At 38.1% G+C, this 22,396-nt stretch overlaps 1 protein-coding gene across 11 annotated transcripts in view; it reads right to left on the bottom strand.

The window, feature by feature from the left end:
* MCTP1 (multiple C2 and transmembrane domain containing 1) overlaps positions 1–22,396 on the bottom strand; it is a 596,961-nt gene that overhangs the window by 299,197 nt on the left and 275,368 nt on the right. For all 11 annotated transcript variants that reach the window (XM_014344845.4, XM_034959770.3, XM_034959771.3 and 8 more), the window contains exon 2: positions 15,983–16,100. In XM_014344845.4, the coding sequence (XP_014200331.2) occupies positions 15,983–16,100 (118 nt within the window). The remainder of the gene's footprint in view (positions 1–15,982; positions 16,101–22,396) is intronic.

The following is a 22,396-nucleotide window of genomic DNA, read 5'->3' as shown; positions in this document are numbered from 1 at the left end:
AGCGACTTGCAAACCTGCAAGCACCATTCATGGTAAATGCCCTATACAGGTTGATATTGTTTGGCTTTTTGTGTCCACTGAAATCTCACTTTCAACTGTAATCCCATAATCCCCACAAATCATGGAAGGGTGGGAGATAACTGAATCATGTCGGCAGTTTCCTCCATGCTGTTCTCACGGTAGTGAGTGAGTTCTCACCACATCTGATGGTTTTATACGCATCTGGCATTTCTCCTGCTGGCACTCTTTTTCTCTCCTGCCACCCTGCAAAGAGGCACCTTGTGCCATGATTGTAAGTTTCCTGAGGCCTCCCCAGCCATGTGGAACTGTGAGTCAATTAAACCTCTTTTCTTTATAAATTACCCAGTGTCGGGTATTTCTTCATAGCAGCATGAAAACAGACTAATACAGTAAATTGGTACCAGGAGGAGTGGGGCGCTGCTGTGAAGATATCAAAAAATGTGGAAGTGACTTTGGAACTCGGTAATCAGCAGAGGCTGGAACAGTTTGGAGGGCTCAGAAGAAGACAGGAAAATGTGGGAAAGTTTAGAACTGCCTGAAGACTTGGAGGGCTCAGAAGACAGGAAGATGAGGAAACGTTTGGAACTTCCTAGAGACTTGCTGAATGGCTTTGACCAAAATGCTGATAGTAATATGGACAATGATGTCGAGGCTGAGGTGGTCTCAGACGGAGATGAGGAGCTTTCTGGGAATCAGCATAAAGGTGACTCTTGCTATGCTTTAGCAAAGAGACTGGTAGCATTTTGCCCCTGCCCTAGACATCTGTGGAATTTTGAACTTGAGAGAGATGATTTAGGGTATCTGGCAGAAGAAATTTCTAAGCGGCAAACTGTTCAAGAGAAAGAAGAGCATAAAAGTTTGGAAAATTTGCAGCCTGATGATGCCATAGAAAAGAAAAAATCATTTTTGGGGGGAGAAATTCAAGCCTCCTGCAGAAATCTGCAGAAGTAACGAGGAGCCAAATGTTAATCACGAAGACAATGGGGAAATGTCGACAGGGCATGTCAAAAACCTTCATGACAGCCCCTCCCACCACAGGCTCAGAGGCCTAGGAGGCAAAAATTATTTCATGGGCTGGACCCAGGGCTCCCCTGCTCTATGCAGCCTTGGGACATGGTACCCTGTGTCCCAGCTGCTTCAGTACCAGCTGTGGCTACAAGGGGCCAAGGTACAGCTTGGGCCATTGCTTCAGAAGGTGCAAGTCCCAAGCTTCCATTTATGGTGTTGAGCCCGTGGATGCACAGAAGTCAAGAATTGACGTTTGAGAACCTCCACCTAGATTTCAGAGGATGTATGGAAATACCTGAATGTCCAGGCAGAAGTTTGCTGCAGGGGTAGAGTCTTCCTGGAGAACCTCTGCTAGGGCAGTGTGGAAGGGAAATGCGGGGTTGGAGCCTCGACACAGAGTCCTCACTGGGGCACTGCCTAGTGGAGCTATGAGAAGATGGTCACCGTCCTCCAGATCCCAGAATGGTAGATCCACCCACTGCTTGCACTGTATGCCTGGAAAAGCCACAGACACTCAATGCCAGCCTGTGAAAGCAACCAGGATGGGGCTAGTATCCTGAAAAGCCACAGGGCCAGAGCTGCCCAAGGCTGTGGGAGCCCACCTCTTGCATCAGCGTGACTCAGATGTGAGACATGGAGTCAAAGGAGATCATTTGGGAACATTAAGATTTAACGACTGCCCTATTGGATTTTGGACTTGTATGGGGTCTGTAGCCCATTCGTTTTGGCCAATTTCTCCCATTTGGAGTGGGAGTATTTTACCCAATGCCTGTAACCCCATTGTATCTAAGAATTAACTAACTTGCTTTTGATTTTACAGGCTCATAGGCAGAAGGGACTTGCCTTGTCTCAGATGAGACTTTGGACTTGGACTTTTGGGTTAATGATGGAATGAGTTAAGACTTTGGGAGACTGTTGGAAGGGAATGATTATATTTTGAAATGTGAGGACATGAGATTTGGGAGGGACCAAAGGTGGAATAATATGGTTTGGCTTTGTGTCCCCACCCAAATCTCATCTTGAAATGTAATCCCATAATCCCCACATGTCATGGGAGGGAACTGGTGGAAGTTAATTGAATCATGGGGGCAGTTTCCCCCATGCTGTTCTTGTGATAGTGAGTTCTTATGACATCTGATGGTTTTATAAGCATCTGACATTTCCCCTGCTGGCATTCATTTTCTCGCCTGCCATCCTGTGAAGAGGTAACTTCTGCCATAATTGTAAGTTTCCTGAGGCCTCCCCAGCCATGCAGAACTGTGAGTTAATTAAACCTCTTTTCTTTATAAATTACCCAGTCTTGGGTATTTCTTATAGCAACATGAGAATGGACTATACACAGATGTACCATTTTTTATCTTTTATATCATATTTCTACTGTACCTTTTCTATGTTGTAATAGGTTTAGATATACAAATACTTGCAATTGTGTTACAATTGCCTACAGTATTAACTGCAGTCACATGCTGTACAGGATAGTAGCCTAAGAGCAATGGGCTATAGCATATAGCTTTGGTGGTAGGCTATATCATTTCAGTTTGTGTAAGTACACCCTGTGATGTTCACGCAACAATAAAATCACCTATTAACATATTTCTCATAATGTATCCCTGTCATTAAGCAATGCATGACCAAAACTTATGTCTCTAGTTTTATGAACATGCAACAAGGAAGTCTTTGGGTGTCAATGAGTGATATTGTTTTGCATCTATGTAAATAAAACAGTAAAAGAAGAAGATAATACAGTAGGTCCTCACTCAACATCATGTGAAGACATGCTTGCTTCCCCTTTACCTTCTGCCATGACTGTGAGTTTCCTGAAGCTTCCCCAGAAGCAGAAGCATGTATAGGCTGCAGACCATGAGCTGATTAAACCTCTTTTATTTATAAATTACCCAGTCTCAGGTATGTCTTTATAGCAGTGTGACAGTGGACTAATCCAGAAAATTGGTACCAGAGAAGTGGTGCATTGCTATAACAATACCTGAAAATGTGGCAGCAGCTATGGAACTGGGCAATGGGCACAGGTTGGAACAGTTTTGAGGGCTCAGAAGAAGACAGGAACATGAGGAAAAGTTTGGAACCTCCTAGAGACATGTAAAATTGTGACCAAATGCTGATAGTGACAAGAACAGTGAAGTCTAGGCTGAGGAGGTCTCAGATGAAGGTGAGAAACTTATTTGGAACTAGAGTAAAGGTCACTCTTGCTGTGCTTTACCAAAGAGACTGGTGGCATTGCGTTTCTGCTCTATATATCTGTGGAATTCTGAACTTGAGAGAGATAATTTAGGGTATCTGGCTGAAGAAATTTTTAAGTAGCAAGCATTCAAGATGTGGCCTGGCTGCTTCTAAGAGTGTACACTCATATGCATGTGCAAAGAGATTATCTGAAACTGAAACTTATATTTAAAAGGGAAGCAGGGCATACAAGTTTGGAAAATTTGCAGCCTAGCCATGTGGTAGGAAAGAAAAATCCATTTTCTGGGGAAGAATTCAAGCCCACTGCAGAAATTTGCATAAGAGGAGCTGAATGTTAATTGCTGACAATGGAAGAAAATACCTCCAAGGCATTTCAGACGTCTTTGTGGCAGCCCCTCCCATCACAGGCCAGGAGGCCTAGGAGAGAAAAATGGTTTAGGGGGCCAGACCCAGGGCCCTGCTTCTCTGTGCCACCTCAGGACATGGCACCCTGCGTCCTAGCTGCTCCAGCTCCAGCTATGCTAAAAGGCCCCAGATATGTCTCAGGCTGCTGCTACAGAGAGTTCAAGCCAAAAACCTTGGCAGCTTTCATGTGATGTTAAACCTCCAGGTGCACAGAGGGCAACAGTTGAGGCTTGGGAGCCTCTGCCTAGATTTCAGAGAATGTACAGAAACACCTGGATATCCAGGCAGAAGTCCACTGCAAAAGCAGAGTCCCCATGGAGAACCTCTACTAGGGCAGGGCAGAGAGAAAATATGAGGTTGGAGCCCCCACACAGAGTCCCCATTGGGGCACTGCCTAATGGAGCTGTGAGGAGAGGGCAACCAGACTCCAGAAAGATAGACCTATCAACAGCTTGCAACATGTTCCTGGAAAAGCCGCAGGCACTCAACACCAACTGGTGAAAACCACTGCGGGGTCTGTACCCTGAAGAGCCATGGGGGCAGAGCTGCCCAAGGTCTTGGGAGCCCATCCCTTGCATCAGTCTTCCCTGGATGTGAGACATGGTGTCAAAGGAGATCATTTTGGAGCTTTAAGATTTAATGACTGCCCTGCTGGGTTTCAGAATTTCTTGGGGCCTGTAGCTCTTTTATTTGGCCAATTTCTCCCTTTTTTTAATAGGAGCACTTACCCAATGTCTGTAAACTCATTGTATCTTGGAAGTAACTAACTTGTTTTTTATTTTACAGGCTCATAGGCAGAAGGGACTTGCCTTGTTTCAGATGAGATTTTGGACTTGGACTTTTGAGTTAATGCTGTAATGAGTTAAGACTTTGGGGTACTGTTGGGAAGGCATGATTGTGTTTTAAAATGTGAGAAGGACATGAGATTTGGGAGGGGCCAGGGGGTGGAATATTATGGTTTGGCTCTGTGTCCCCACCCCAATCTCATGTCAAATTGTAATTCCCAGTGTTGAAGGAGGGAGCTGGTGGGTGGTGACTGAATCATGGGAGCAGACTTTCCCTTTGCTGTTCTCATGATAGAGTTCTCAAGAGATCTAGTTGTTTGAAAGGGTGTGGCACTTTCCCCACTTCTCTTGCTCTCTTGCTGGACAGGTGAATATGTGCCTGCTTCCCCTTCACCTTCTACCATGACTGTAAATTTCCTGAGGCCTCCCCAGAAAGAGAACCCTGTATAGCCTGCAGAACCATGAGCCAATGAAACCTCTTTTCTTTCTTTCTTTCTTTTTTTTTTTTTTTTTTACCAAGTCTCAGGTAGTTCTTTATAGCAGTGTGGGAACATATTAATATAACATACATTTAAGGAAGATTAATAAAACAAGTAAGATAATTATTTGCCCAATTATTCCAGTTCAAGAGGCTGGAGCCCATCCCTGCAGCTCAGGGCACAAGGCAGGAACCAGCCCTGGGCAAGACACCATCTCATTGCAGGGTGTGCTCACACACCCCCACTCTCACAAAGACTGAGACAAGTTTCATTTAACATGCACATCTTTGGGATGTGGGAGGAAACCATAGCACCCAGAGAGAAAACCTAGGGAGACATGGGGAGAATGTGCAAACTCCACACAGACAGTGGCCTGGCTGGGAATAGATTATTCTTTTTCTCATCAATGTAGTAACAAAACAAATTTGAACAAAATGATGTTATTTGAGGACCCGCTATATATGTATTATTCAGAAGCTTTTATGTACGTATATACACACACATACACACATACACATAAACACATATACATATATATATGTGTATATATATGTATATATATATGTATGTATATGTATATATGTGTGTGTGTGTGTATGGGTGTATTTGTATATATATATGTATATTAGAAGCTTAAGATCATAGACTATATGAAATAACTATCATTAAAACTAAGTTACTGTGAATTAATTAAAAAAAAATTTCCCAATGGCAAAACACTGGTTAAAGAAATAACATTAGAATGCATGGAAATAATTGTGTCTGTACTGGGTAAAACAAGGCTATACCTGATTCCCACCAACTGTAGGAAATGCAAAAAGTGATTGACCAGCAACATGTTCAATTCATGATTTTAGCACAAAAACACAACATGACAGGCCTTTTCTTGATCAAGATAGCTCATTAAAGGCTGCATAAATCAAAGGAAGGGACTGCCAACAAAACTTTCTGAAACCTGCTCAGAGACAAAACTTTCTCTGATGATACAAGTTGCATTTTCCTCCTGGGAAAAAAGGATCAACCATAATGCTTAATCTTCTGATGAACTTTAATGAAATTTATTCTAGGAAGCATCAGTATATTCCACGTCTCTGAAACTGGAGCCCTTTTGAGAGTAAAATGGGGTACTATTAACAATTATGTCAGTCAACAGGTAAAAAAACACAACTGCTTCCAGAAAAACTGGGATATATGGCTGTATTAGTCTGTTCTCATGCTGCTAATAAAGACACACCCAAGACTAGGTAATTTATAAAGGAAAGACGTGTAATTGACTCATAGTTCCGCATGGCTGGAAACTTACAATCATGGTGGAAGGGGAAGCAAACACCTCCTTCTTCACATGGTGGCAGGAAGAGAAGAATGAGAAAAAGGGGGGAATAGCCCCTTATATAACCATCAGATCTTATGAGCACTCACTATCATGAGAACAGCATGAGGGTAACCACCCCCACAATTCAATTACCTCCCACTGGGTCCCTCCCACAACACAGGATTATGGGAACTACAATTCAAGTTTCCCCAATAAAAGTAATCAAGGCTCCTGGAGAAATGGTTTATTTCAGGTCTGGGACAGGGAAAGTATAATATGAGCCTGGATCATTTTTGCAGTGCCAGAAAGTAAGGGAGTGCTCAAACATTGATGGCAAAATGTCAAAATCACATAGGAGCCAACTTAAAGGAACATTTAATGACCAAAGCTGGGACAATTTCAGCAAAAAATAAATAATGGTTGTATTAGTCCATTCTCACACTGTTATAAACAATTACCTGAGACTGGGTAACTTAGGAAGAAAAGAGCTTTAATTAACTTACAGTTCCACAGGCTTAACAGGAAGCATGACTAGAAGGCCTCAGGAAACTTACAACCATGGCAGAAGGGGAATCAAGCATCTTCTTCATGTCCTGGCTGGAGAGAGAGAGAGTGAGGGAGGAAGTGCCACACACTTTTAAACCATCAGATCTGGTGAGAATTCACTCGCTATCATGAGAACAGCATGGAGGAAACTGCCCCCGTGATCGAGTCACCTCCCACCAGGTCCCTCCCCCCAACATTAGGGATTACAATTCAACATGAGATTTGGATGGGGACACAGAACCAAACCATATCAATGGTAATGATGGAGTAAAACCCATAGAATAAGATAAATATCTTTGAGCTGATAAATAATTGAAGAAATAAGTGGAGGAGAAGGTATAAGCATTTCTTGTGGTAGAATTCCAATAAAAAAACGTGGAAGGGAGAATTGAAATAGAAAGTCACCTTTTAACAAACACCCCAGTAACAATAGTAGGCAAAATATCATCAATAGATGCTAAAATTATATGTGTACAGTTATGATGTGAAATAGAATTTTGCAGCATTTCGAAGTATTTCTCCATGAGCTGTGTAAGAATTACAAAGAGAAAAATAGAAACTTCACAATGGGGAAACATGGAGAACACCACCTTAACCAGGTGGTCAAAGTCAGAACTGAGAAGACATGCAGACATCACGAACTCCCTGACAGGATGCACTGAAAACAGCACGTCATTTCTGTGGCATTCTTGTCAAAGTGCAAAGCCTCAATGTAATCATGAGAAAACATCAGGCAAACTCTGGCAACATATGACATCAGTTATCCTAGCTAAGTAGCCCCTACCTTTTGGACAGTGTGTGTTTAATCTTGTTTCACCATTCCCTGTGCCTCCACAATTTTGAGTCTGGGTCTCACTGTGTGTGTGCCATTGATTTTCTTATAGTATCAAATTATTCACTGCAGACTTCTCTGCCAAAAAATACAAAAACAACTTTCAGTGGAATGAGAGAGCCATGTACTTAAAAAAAGGGACAGAAAATATTACTTTGTGGGAATGAAGAACATCCAGAAGTGTTTAAAATGCCAACTCCAATCCAGCTTCACTAGTGTACTTACTTGCCTGGCATTAGTGAAATTTTTATTGGGTAAAGATAAAAATAAGAAGAGATATTTAAATAGATAAAACAACCTGAGTTAAGGATTGATTAAATATTAATCTTTGACCCATCTATGAATAACAGATATGTTAAACATTCGATTATTAGATAGATAGTATTATGTCACTTGAGATTTGCGAATTTATATACATATAATTGGTAGGATAATTAGATGGAGATGGATAGCTTGAAATGAGAAGAAAAGCTAGGAAGCACTGCAGTCATGTAGAATATAATGTTGAGAGCTTGAACCAGAATTATGGGTGTGGAAATAGAGAAGGAAAGTAATATATAGTAGATGGTTCAGAGGAGTGTCTGATAGGACTCGAGATCAATTGGATGAAGGGACTCAAAAAAAAATAACTATTAAGGTTTTAAGCCTGATGATGCCTGGAAACCATGTGGTGGTTGGAAAAAGATGAATGTAGAGAAAATACTTGTATAACTATTAGAATTAATGAAAATTGAACTCATCAATGTGTGACAAGGATGCCCTCACCTACTACCCAGCAAAATCAAAATGGTTATGCCCCCTATGTCTCATATCACCCTTGCACAGAACAGTGGAAGGGAAAAACTAATTTCCACCACAGCCACATTCACTAGAATGTGGTTTGGACTTCTCCAGAATCTCATTTCTACGTAACAGGCACTGAAGTGGCTCAGCAACCAGAGCTGCCCATCATTCTTCCATTTCTACACCTATTTTCCAGAAACAACAACCAGATGGCTTCTTGAAGTGCTACTGCCTTTTCCTGAGTTTTATTGTCTTTGCTTTAAGCAGCATAATGAATTAGAAAGTACGTGATCTTTGGTAGTCTGACACACATAAGTTCAAAGTCAGCTTTCACATTTTGTTAGCTATGTGACTTTGAGTGAGATACACAATTTCCCTGCTGCAATTGGAAAGTTCCAGATTTAGCAAATAAAAATACATGATGCCTAGTTAAATTTAAATTTCAGATAAATAATGTATTATCTTTTATATATATCTTTTATATATATCCATATATATGAATATGTATCATATATCTGGGGCATACATATAGTAAATTTTTTATCATTTATTTGAAATTTAATTTAGTGTCACTTTATCTGGCAGCCCTATGAAATTGTGATGTACAGTTACTATTTTTAAAATCATTTATATTTTCATTAGGTTGGGTTCTTAGGAACTATACCTTTTGGCAGAGACATCTATATTATAATCTATCGGATTTTGAATATAATGTTTTGACATGGCTATCTGTATTGTTAAAAAAATTTAAGAGCAATCTGTGTAAATATATCTGGTAATAGCCATTTTCTATCATTTGATTTCTTGAAATTTGGGTCATGGCGGATATAGTAGTTTCCTTGAGCTGCCTTAGCAAATTATTCCAAACTTGGAGGCTTAAAACAACAAAAAAGTTATTATCTCAAACCAGGACTCCAAAAATCAAGATGTGGTAAGGCAGCATTCCCTCCCAGTGCTTCTCTCTCTCTCTCTCTCTTTCTCCCTCTCTCACTCTCACTCTCACCCTCACTCTCAGAGACAGGGTCACCCAGGCTGGAGTGCAGTGATATGATCATAGCTCATTGCAGCCTCAGACTCCTGGGTTCATGGAATCCTCCCACCAAGCCTTCCCAGTATCTAAGACTACAAGTGTGAGCCACTGTGCCCATCTGGGAGAATTCTTGACACTTTCAGCTTCTGGTGGCTGCAAGCATTTCTTGGCTTTTAGATGCATCACTGTAATCTCTGACTCCATCTTTGTATGGCCTTACCCTGTGTGTCTCTGTGCCTTATATCGCCCTTTCCTTTCTCTTTTAAGGACACCAGTCATTAGATTTAGGCCCCACTCTAAATCCAGGATGATCTCATCAAGATCTTTAACTTAATTACATCTTCAAAGACCCCATTTCCAAATAAGGTTATGTTCACAGTGACTAGGGGTTAGGATTTGGACATTATCTTTTGGGAGGACCCAAGTTAACACACTACAGGAAACAATTCCTTTTCTTCATGTACTAGGAACTACTTTAAATGATCAACAAAATGACTGACAAAGCCAGTCTCCCAAAAGATGGGGTATTTCCCTGCCCCCTGTGATGAAATCAATACATGAAACTGGAAGTGAGTGTCAAGCAGTGCATTCTTTATTCAATGACCATGAAATTGAGAAGTGAGAGCATAGCCCACAAATTGGTTTCTCAATTGGTAAGGGGTGAGGGGGTTAAAATATAGGGTTTCTCCAATGAAGGGGTTGGACATTAAAAGCAAGGGGAAGAATAGTCATGTCTTCCAGAAATGGGCGGCCTTCTTTTTTTGTCATTTTATGGCTTCTTCTGGTCATTGTCATGGTAATTGTCATTGTGCTGATGGGAGCATTATTTAGCATGGAAATGAGGTTATAATGAAGCTTGAGGTCTTTTTGAAGTTGTTCAATGGCTAGCTTGGTTCTAACTAGTCTCAGCTTGCCTAGTTACAAAGGAAACTTTTTATCACAGGTGTTCTGTTTCTTAAAGATAAGCAAAGTTTAGGCAGGGTAGAAATTCAGGCTATGTCATGTAGGCATTACACTGGGTAACAAAATGAACCTGTTTATTGTGATTCTATTTATAATAGCGTTAAAAAAAATCCTGTGTTGAGTAGATTTAGAGAATCTCATTCACTCCACTCTGAAACTCTTCAAGTCTACTCTGTGAGTCTGATGTGTTATTGCTAAAGAAAAGTTTGCAAGTGTTGTGAGAACAATATTTTCAAGGTGGAATAAGAATGTAAAAGCCTGGGGAATGGGAAAGGTTTTAGAAGTTTACCCCAGTGGCCAAATGTATTCATTGCTACTTTGTCATTATACCTTTGTCACTGCTTCCAGGCTCTCTCAGCAGACAGATTAGAAAATATACACACACACCTATCTCCATACATTTTTATTTCTAGATATCTGTATATATATTAATAAAAATCATTAGATCATACTGACACCTGTTTAGCACCACAGGGTTCATTCTAGACTGCCTACTTTCTATATTTGTAACTATCTCCAACAATGAGAATCATGACTGTCATTGTCTATAATATATTTACTAATTTGCTTGTTCCTGGTATATCATTAAGTAGTTTCAGAATCAATAATCATGGCCTGGAGTACATACATTTATGTATAGTTCTTTTTATCTGGAGTTTTATAGTATAGGCATACCTCATTTCATTGCACTTTGTTTGATTGCACTTCCAAGGGTTTTTGTTTTCTGTTTTTGTTTTCAAATCGAAGGTTTATGGCAACACTACCTTGATCAAGTCTATCAGCACCATTTTTCAAACAGCATACGCTCACTTCATGTCTCTGTCACCTTTTGGTAATTTCTGCAACATTTCAAGCTTTTTCATTATTATTATACCTGTGTGATGATCTGTGATTAGTGATCTTTGACATTACTATTGTAATTGTTTTGAGGGAGGCCCCATGATCTGTGCTCACAGGAGACTGAGAAATTAATCAGTGAATGTTGTGTGTGTTCTGACTGCTCCACCGACCAGCTGTTATCCATCTCTCTCCTTCTCCTCAGGCCTCCCTATTACCTGAGACACAACATTACCAAAATTAGGCCCATCAATAACCCTACAATGGACTCTAAGTATTCAAGTGAAAGGAAGAGTCACATGTCTTTCACTTTAAATCAAAAGCTAGAAATGATTAAACTTAGTGACAATGGCATGTCAAAAGGAGAGACAGGCTGAAAGCTAGGCCTCTTGCTCCAAACAGGTAGCCAAGTTATGAATGCAAAGGAAAAGATCTAGAAGGGCATTTAAAACACTACTGCAGTGAACACATGAATAAGAAAGCCACCCAGCCTCATTGCTGATATAGAGAAAGTGAGTGGTCTGGATAGAAGATCAAACTAGCCACAACGTTCCCTTAAACCAAAGCCTAATCCAGAACGAAGTCCCTAACTCTCTTCAATTCTATGAACAGAGATGAGGGAGCTGCAGAAGAAAAGTTGGAAGCTAGCAGAGATTGGTTCCTGAGGTTTAAGGAAAGAAGCCATCTCTATGACATGAAAGAGCAAGGAGCTGCCACAAGTTATTCAGAAAACCCAGCAAGATAATTGATGAAGGTTGCTACACTAAACAACAGATTTTCAGTGTAGATGAAACAGCCTTCTATTGGAAGAAGATGCCATCGAGAACTTTCATAGCTAAAGAGGAGAAGTCAATGAGTGGCTTCAAAGCTTCAAAGAACAAGCTGACTCTCATGTTAGGGGCTAATGCAGCTGGTGACTTTAAGTTGATGCCAATGCTCATTTACCATTTTGAAAATCCTAGGGCCCTTAAGAACTATGCTAAATCTACTCTGCCTGTGCCCTATAAATGAAGCCAAAAAGCCTGGATGACAGCATATCTATTTATAGCCTGGTTTACTAAATATTTAGTAGGCCCAATGTTGTGACTTATGGCTCAGAAGAAAAATAATCCTTTTAAAATATTACTGCTTATTGGCAATGCATCTAGTCACTGGAGAGTTCTGATGAAGATGTACAAGGAGATAAGTATTGTTTTCAGTCCTGTTAACACAACATCCATTCTGCAGCCCATCGATCAAGGAGTAATTTCTACTTTCAAGGCTTATAATTTAAGAATACATTCTGTAAGGCTATAGCTGCTATATATAGTTCCTCTGATAGATCTGGACAAAGCAAATTGCAAACCTTCTGGAAAGGAGTCATCATTCTAGATGCCATAAAGAACATTTCTTGGCTGGGTGCAGTGTCTCATGCTTGTATCCTCAGCAACTTGGGAGTCCAAAGGGGGAAGATCACTTGAAACCAGGAGTTCAAGACCAGCCTGGGCAACATAGTGAGACCACATCTCTACCAAAAAAAAAGAAAAAAAATAGCCGGGCATGGCGACACAAACTTGTAGTCCTAGCTACTCATTAGGCTGAGGTGAGAGGGTGCATGAGTTCAGGAGTTGGAGGTTACGGTATGTTTGTGCTACTGCACTCCAGCCTAGGCAACAGAGTAATACCATGTCTCTAAAACAACAACAACAACAACAAAAAAATCCATGATTTATGAGAGGAGGTCTAAATTTCGACATTAACACGGGTTTGGAAGAAGTTGATTTTAACCCTTACGGATGACTTGAGGGTTTGAGGGGTTCCAGACTTCAGTGGAGGAAGTAACTGTAGATGTGGTGAAAATACCAAGAGAACTACAATTAGAAGTGGAGCCTGATGATAATGACTGAATTGCTGCAATCTCATGATAAAATGTGAACAAATGAAGAGCTGTTTCTTATGAATGAGCAGAGAAAGTGGTTTCTTGAGAAGGAATCTTCTCATGGTGAAGATGCTGTGAACACTGTTGAAATGTTTGATATTTACCAGTTTTTACTTAACAATTGAATCTATTATTTGTATAGTTCCTAGTCATAAAATACTCTAGTATTATATTAAATTATTTTTCTATATTTTGTTCCTTTAGACAAAAGATTTACAATAGTTCATTGACTTAGCTGATAAAGCAACAGCAAGGTCTGAGATGACTGACTCCAATTTTGAAAGATGCTCTACTGTGGGTAAAGTACTATCAAACAGCATCTCATGCTACAGATAAATCTTGTGAAAGGAAGAGTAAATCAATGTGGCAAACTTCATTGTTGTGTAATTTTATGAAATTGCCACAGCCACTCCAACCTTCAACAACCACCACCCTAATCAGTCAGCACCCATCAACATCGAGGCAGGACCCTCCAACAGCAAAAAGATTATCATTCACAGAAGGCTCAGATGATTGTTAGCATTTTTTTTTAGCAATAAAGTATTTTTAAAATTAAGGTACATACATTTTTAGACATGCTTTTTTGTAAATAATGCTATTCACACTTAATAGACTACAGTATGGTATATATATAACTTTTATATGCACTGGGAAATACAAAAATTTGTGTGACTTGCTTTATTGTGATATTTTCTTTATTGTGGTGGTCTGGAACCGAACCTGCAATAGCTCCAAAATAGGCCTGTATGTATAATTCAAATACTCTTTTTCATAGCTACTTCGGTTAGTGGTTTTATTTCTTATCTCCTTAGATGAGATTATTGTTATGGGTTCCTCCCACATCCTGGTTGATTTTAATTATTTATCTATTTTGGGGTGCTAAAATATTGTCATAGTTAAAGACTTTAAATTAATTAAGAAAATTGACTCAGATAAATGTCATTTCCTCTTCATCCCTTTTACCCCATTCCCATCTCCCATTCTTGCCATCTGTTATTTACCTACATTCTGTATGTTACCAATTTCATTAGTTTCTAGCGTTTGATTTCTGTATTTCTTTTGGTAGAAATGAGAAGACAACACACAAATTCTTATGTATTTCTTTCTTACATAGAATGTTGCATATTGTTGATACTCTTTTGTACTTCGCTTATGTGAACTTCACAGTACATCCTATACATTTTTCCATATCAATTTCTAGAGATTTTCATTATTTATTTTTACAGCTCCATAGTATTCTGCCATGTAGATATGCCATAGTTTATTCAGCCACTCCCCTATTTATGGGTATTTAGATTATTGCCTATATTTTATAATTATAAATAATGCTACAATAAATTATTGTATATATATGCATTTCAAATTCTTGGGGGCATATGTAGGACTAAAATTTTGATTTTCTGTTGCCAAGTCCAATTCTGTTTTAGATCGAATGATATAACTGAGAGTACTTTGAAAACTAAAAAAAGTTGTACACTGTAAATATAGCAAAATAATACTTTGTTATTTGCATTATTTTCTTTATCTAATTTGTGTCTTCTTTGGAAACAGGCAGTTCAATTCAATAAACATGTGTCCTTAGCTACTAAACCAGACAGTTATTTTGAAAACTTCTCCTATCTTTTTAAATTCTAATATTATCAATCACATATTTCCTCACTAAGAATGTCTTTTTAAACTTTTTTTAATGTTCTGTAGAGACAAGCTCTCACTGTGTTGCCCAGGCTGGTCTCAAGCTCCTGGCCTCAAGTAATCCTCCCATGTCGGCCTCCCAAAATGCTGGGATTACAGGTATGAGCCACCACACCCAGCCAAGAATGTTTGATATTTACTAGTTTTTACTTAACAATTGAATCTAATATTTGTACAGTTCCTAGTCAAACAATAAGCTAGTATTATATCAAATTATTTTTCTCTATTTTATTCCTTTAGATATAGGAGACAAATTAAAATTGCAGCCCTAATCTGGTTCCTTCTATTCCCTAAATATGATGTCAAATAGGGTAGGAGGAACAAAACAGGATCCTATGGTGCCAGGAGCACTCTCAGGGTTGTCTGACAATGAGTTAGCAAGGCTTGGGGACTCTCCTTCCTCCTGGCAGGAGGAGTTACACCCAAATTCAGCCTCCTTTGGAATTGGGGGCTCTCAGGGCCCTCAACGTATCCACCTCCTGCAGCGCTCATATTCAAAATGTGCAAAGGATGCTATACAGCCTATCTGGGGTCTATTCTTGGTCCTGCCTCTACCCTGGGTTCAAGAAATCCCTCATGTGGCCTATCCTAGTTCATCAAGAGATTGCGTTGGGATTTGGAATCCGGAAACTTAAGAGTATTTGCCTTATCTTATCCTTCGTCATGCCCTACAAAATGTGTTTAATCCACCATGAGACTACTGCCAGATCTGACCAGGCCTCAAAAGATCACTTCTTAGGAATCTCTGAAGTTTTGGAGAGATATTAATCCTGGGTCCTGCAATGTGAGCAGATTCAACTGAGCAAATGTATGTAGCAAAAAGAATTTCAGGTCTACCAAAAGGTAAGTTCTGACATGGCTTCAAATATATGCCTCACTTATGTAACCAATTATGTCAGTAATTACATATGATATAGAGTCTAATTTGTCAGCAGTTTGATAGGGACTTTGCTGTCTGGGTTGAGAATAAGTCAGAGTTTTGGAACTTGCATCAAAACGTCTTCCACCATGGTCACAGGAGTCCAGCAATGTGTCAAACTGTGTCTTTGAATTCAAGCTTCTAAAAATTATATTCTAGTTAATTTTTTATAACTCAGGCAATCACGTGGAAAACAAAGTTTGTCATAAACACATAAAAAAGCTTCTAGGTGATATTGCTCTTATGCTCTTACCTCCTCGATCTCGAGCAGCTAAACTTTGACCCCTTCTTAATGTAATGTCCAGCTGGTACATTCCGGGACCAGCCAAGGGGACTTCTGCATTACTGGTTCCAGCAGTGTTTATTATTTTCTGGAAAACACGAAATATAAAAAATATTAAATTTATTATCTCTGTTCTATTTTCTCTAAAGGGGGACCATATATAGCTTAACCCAAATTATAAGAATTAGTCAATAAAATAAATAATCTTCTGATTTCATACAGTCTCATAATCACTCAGTTCTCTGAAGGTTTTGAAATTTATGAAATTCTTTAGACTCAAAAACATGGCAGTTACAGAAATGTCCTGTTTTAATTCAGATTATGGATAACAAATGGAATATAAAAACATTTCCCATGGAAGTCTCCACACAATTCAACTAAGAAATATGAACATAGAAATACTGTCTGAAGTGAAAACATAATCAATGATGAGTGGAGAATAAGAGTGCAAGAGCAGTTGACTTCTACCTAACTGGAAATTAAAATTAAAATGATTGATTCAGGTGAGTGCTGACTCATTTATCTGTGCAGAACAGCTCATACCTATGAATTAAGCACTTCTGCTTCAGCCCCAACATAAAATTTAATTATATAGAAATAAATTCACCTAGCATTTTGGCAATATTTGCAAGAAATATATTCTCGATGGGGCTAAATTTCTAGTGCTGTTTTCTATGGAATAAAAGTACATCAGCTATTCCTAGATCTAAAAATGTTTGTGAGGCTGCCTCTACAGAATTTATTTTTAGCAACAATATACTCTTAATAATTTACTAGGCATCGAATTACAAGAGGAATAATGATATTAAAACAACACAAATGAAACATGTAGTAAAAATTCTTGAGGTCATATTTTGTAGTCTCTGCCACTCTATACAATAGGAAAGCTTTTCTTTGTGTGTTTGGGATTAATTTAAATTCTTATAATTTTTTTTTCTGATTCAAAAGGAAATGTCCTTTTGTCTCAGAATATGCATGGATGAGGTAAAATAACAGATAACAGTCTTTTAATTCCATAATTCACATAAAATGAAACAATAAAGCAGCATTTAAACAATCTTTACGGTATATAATTCACATACCCTACATTTGTTCGTTAAAGCAGCATTTTTTTGTTTTTGAGGTTTTAAGACCAAGGCAAATAGCTTTGCTGTTGGAGCAATTATTAGTTAAAACAAGAGGCAGCACAGCTTTGATTGACAACCTGAACTCACTGTCTCTCCTCTGGTAACAATAAAAAATAATTCACTCCAACTTCTCATGATATCCTTGTTTCTATAAATGACTCCTCAGTCACTCAGCCTAGAAATCGCTGAGCCATCTTTGACTTCTTCATTTGATTCCCACCCACATCCAAATAGTTGTCAAATCCCCCCACTCCATTTCTGTATGACATCTCCCAATTGTCTTTTTCTTTCAATTCCTATTACCACTCATTTGGATCAGGCCTTCAAACAACAAAGGAGTAAAAATAAAGTGATTGTCTTGCTCTTCCCTTACCCATCTGATTGTGGCCACCAATGACAACAATTTGGGAAATATTTTTCACACTTTTAAAAGTCTTATGCAAACATAACCACATACATATAGGTTTGGTTTTTTGTGGTTGGGCTTTCAGTTTTCACTAGTTTTAAACAAAGATAGTATTATATTTTGTCTATTATCAACAATTTCTAGAAAAACATCATGGGCACTTTTCTAGTCAATACATACAGATCTTTCTCTTTCAAATGTTCTAACTTTATTGAGCCATAATTGACAACATTGTATGATTTTATAATATACAACATGATGATTCAATATACGTACGTTTTGGACATTGATTACCACAATCAAGTTAGTTAACACATTTTTCACCTCACTTGTTTACCCTTTTGTTTTGTTTTGTGGTGAGGACATTGAAGCGAATTTCAAGTATACAATTCAGTACTGTTAACCATAGTCACCACGCTGTGTATTGGATTCCTGAACTTAATCATCTTACAGCTGAAAGTCTGTACTCTGGCCAACATCTCCTCTTTTCCTTCCACATCCCCACCCCTAGTAACCACTTTGTTTTTTGAGACACAATATTTTTCCCCAGTGTAGGAATAGCATAATTTCTTCCATTATTTTCCTATTGATGGACATTTGTGTTAGTTTCTTTGTTTGCCACGGAGGACTGGTGCTTTCATTTCTCTTGAAAAAGTTTACAGAATGAATTTTTCCAAAAGGTTTTCCAAAAGGTTTAAATAATTCACGCTTCTATCAAAAGTGTACAAGAGTGCCTATTTTCCACACCGTAGTCAGTCTAGGATGTTACTAATTGTTCTAATTTTTTTCAAGTTTAGGGCACAAAACACGTTATCTTCCTTCAGCACATATTTCCAGAACTATGGGTGAGGAGTCTTGAAACCAGTGTAAAGGACAAGAGCGTGACAGCTGTTCACTAAGCCATACAGAAGATTCCAACTTGGAAAGAAAGGAAGCCAATCAAGATTTTCTAAACAACTTTTCAAAGAACAGCGTATACGTGGGTCTAATTAATAAGCAAGATTTAAATTCGGACCCAGCAAACTTTGTTGAGGTCCAATTGTGTTTCGAGCTTTTCATTAGGTTCTTTTATATACATTGTTTCCAAATAAACAAATCTATTCATAAATATTAAGCTTATATAGGTTTTCTACTTCGTAAAAAATGGAATAAAATCTGCAGGAGAAGGAGAATTTTCTACATGCCCTGCATCTTCCTCTACTGTTTTGACAGGTATTCTAAAGCCAGAAAAATTTGAAGGCTCAGACAGCTGTACATTTTGTAGTCTTCATTGCTATGTTCAGTGCTTCTTGAAGTTTAGCATGCATAGAATTTGTAGAGTATCAGGTTTTATATTTTCAAATATGTATTATAGTTTATGTGCAGGTTAAGGAATTTCCAAAGATAATTTTAACTACACTAGATTTTTCACTTCTGCAGTTTTAGAATTTAACATTTAGTTAAGACATAACTTCTCCGGACTTATATTTATTTGCTGTAGTCATTTCCTCTTCTACAAACTTCTAATTTATATCCTTTGTTCTCTTTTCTGCTGTGTTGTTAGTCTTTTTTAAAATGGCATATAGAACAGTTTCTCTACCAAATCTATTGCAAATATTTCCTCCCAGTGTCATCTTGTTTCTTTGATCTTTGTAGATGGTATATGTGGTCATATAGAAACTATTAAGCAGTTAAAGCCGTCCTTTTTTCCCCTCTAATGACTTCTGTATTTCTTATCTTGCCTAATAATGTTTTCCATATCATGGCAATACGTATTGATTCTCATATATTTTTTAATTCCTTTTATAATTTTAAGTTTTATGTATCTTCTAATCATGTGAAATATATTTTAAATGTACTGCGTGAAATAGGAACCTATGTGTTTTCTTAGTTCTCACCTGGAATTGTAACACTGCCCATTAAATAAGCCCTTTTTCCCTTTATAATACATTAAGTTCCCATATACAGTTGGATCTGTTTCTGAAGTCCCCATGATCTGCTTACTTCTGTGTCAATACTATACCATGTGATTACAATGACTTTAAATTCTAATATTTGTTAGAATATGTAGCTCCCTTCTTTCTTGTCTTTCAAAAGCTTCTTGATTATTATCGCATTTGTATTCTTCCTGATGAAGCCGAAATAGCTTGCTGGTTTAGCTGAGCCAGACCATCTAGGTTTGAATCCTGCCACTTACTAATTGTGTGAGCTTGAGAAATTACATAACTGATTTTTGCTTCCATTTTCTTACCTGTAAAGTGGGACTAAACTAATACTACTACCTCCTTGTCAGGTTGTGAGCATTAACGCATATAAGATGTTAAAATATTGCCTGGCTGGTTTGTTATTTACTACTGGGTGAAAAAATAAAAAATAAAAACAAATAGTGCTTGGCACATAGTAAGCACTCAATAAATGTTAGCTATTGTCAGTTTCCAAAAATGAAACAAAAAGTACAGAATTTCGATTTGAACTGCATTGAGTTTCTAGATTAACAGGAAGAATTTATAATTTCATGATATTAAGTATTTTCCTTTAAGGAAAATAGAACTTTCCATCATTTCAGGTTCTGTTGTATGCCCTTCAATACAATCTTATTTTTCTTCTTTCGTCTCTATCTAGCTTAATTTATTCTTGGGTATTTTATGGGTTTTGTTTCTATTGTAAAAGGAATAATTCTTTTCCATTTCCATTCTGATAAGGTTACTTCTAGTATAATGGACAAATATTATTTTGTATACTGACTTTATATTCTGTCACTTTTCAAGTCATATTTTGGGTTGTCTGTGTATAGAAATCATATTGTCTGTATATAATGACTTTTTGACTCTTATTTTCTAATACTTCAATTATTTATTTTTAAATCTTATTGTGTTATCTTCTAAAGACTGTTAAAAATGGTGAAAACAGTGAACATTTCTGGATTAGATTTGATTATAATGTGCATGCCTTTTAGTATTTCACAATTTAACATGATGTTTATGAAGCTTAGGCTTTTTCTTCTCTTAATTTACTTGTGCTTTAAAAAAAGCACTGTTGAATTTTATCAATAGATTTTCAGCATATGTTAATAAGATCATACAGAATTTTTGGTTGATAGATTTTTGTAACATTGAATCATCTTCATATTTCCGGAGTAGACTCTACTTGGCACTGTGAATTTGTTCACTTTAATGTACAATCATGATTATGTTCAAAACCATCTATCATATGTCAGCATACTTGAGTATACCCGTACTTCTTAGGAAGGCACTCATAGCTCCCATGATATATTAGGTTGGTGCAAAAGCAATTGTGGTTTCTACCATTACTTTCAATGCAATTACTTTTGCACCAACCTAACTCAAGCCTATCATTATAAACTGAGCCTTCACTTCGCTTCCACAAATTCTGGATCATTTTTCCTTAACAGAATAGAACTTACACTTTAAAAACTTGTATCTTCGTCCTTCACTCTTGACCAGGGCTGCCTTCCCTTCTTGTTTCCCGTGTCTTCCTACCCAGTCTTCAAGGACCATTTCACTAGCACTTTATATCTTTATTTTCCATGACCACATTCTATCTCAAATGTCATATTTGTCATTTTAAATTATGAACCTTTAAAATCAGGGAATAGAGTATTTAAGCTTCAAATTGAAAATGAATTACGCTAGAGGCTACAAGGATAGAAAGATGTCTTTACAAGCACCTGATCCAGCTGAGTAGAAACATCAATGGGAATCTAAATAAAGTTGGCGAATCCATGGGCAGTTTGTTCTCTCCCTTCTCCTACACTCATGTAATGCATCCAATCTGCTTTGGCACCCTGTTTGAGGAACCCAGGTATACCCTTAGAATCCTTCTCAATACAGTGCTCTAGGCAGCCATTACCAATTGATAAAAATTAGCACTTAAAATGAAACCCTGTCCATTCAGGAGCTATAATAAAAGACTGACTGTAATATACTGAAGGTATGAAGTCATTGGGAGAGAAGGACAGTGGATCAATTATGATGGGAGAAGACTCTCAGGAGGCCTCATAAAGATAACCATGGAGCAGGGTCTGAAAATATGTGCAGGACTTTGACAAGTGAAGATTTGGAAGGAGGGAGCATCAGAAAAAATCAACATGAGCCCGATGGTAAGCAATCACCAAAAAGCGCATCACTAGATTGTATGAGAAATAAGGTGGAAAGGAAGACTGATATACAGTGAGGCCCAGCTAAGGAGGTTTCAGTCTGTGGGCAACATGAAACCATCACAGGCTTTTGAAGACAGAAACAATAGAACCAGGTTCCAGTGAACACACACTTACTGCCTTACATGTTTTATGCTCTGGGCCAAATGCTTAGATTTCAGCAATGAACAAAACCCTGGCCTTTTCCCTCTGTAAGAGGGATGAGAGTAGAGAAATCCCATGGATCTAGAAATTATTTAAAAGGATTTACAACTGTTCAGTTTAAGTCACAAGAGCTTGATCTGACCAGTGGTAACAAAAACAAAAGATGGATTTGAGAGTTTGAAGAGATTCGATCAACTGAATTTGCCAACTGACAAGATGTGGGAAACAGTGGGTGAGTCACACAGAAGTTTGAGCTGCGCTCCTGGGAGGATGGTGACACCCACGGTAGACAGCAGAAATGAGAGGAGAAGCAACTCCAGGCCACCACTGTGTCAGCTCCAGGGATCGCCCAACTCCATAAGAGAACATCAAGAACTTTAGTGGATCTAGAGAGACATCTCCTTTCAGGCTCACTATAGTGGTTCCAAGAAGAAAATCAGCAGGCTGATTATGGAGGGATGCTAGAAATAAATGTGTATTTCTTTATTGTAAAGTATCTTTTAAAAAGTGTTTATGAAGCTTCCAAACATAAAGATATCTTAGGAAATATG

This window comes from Pan paniscus, chromosome 4, assembly GCF_029289425.2.
Source record: "Pan paniscus chromosome 4, NHGRI_mPanPan1-v2.0_pri, whole genome shotgun sequence".
NCBI classification, from domain to species: domain Eukaryota; kingdom Metazoa; phylum Chordata; class Mammalia; order Primates; family Hominidae; genus Pan; species Pan paniscus.
This window is presented reverse-complemented; position numbering and strand designations above follow the sequence as displayed.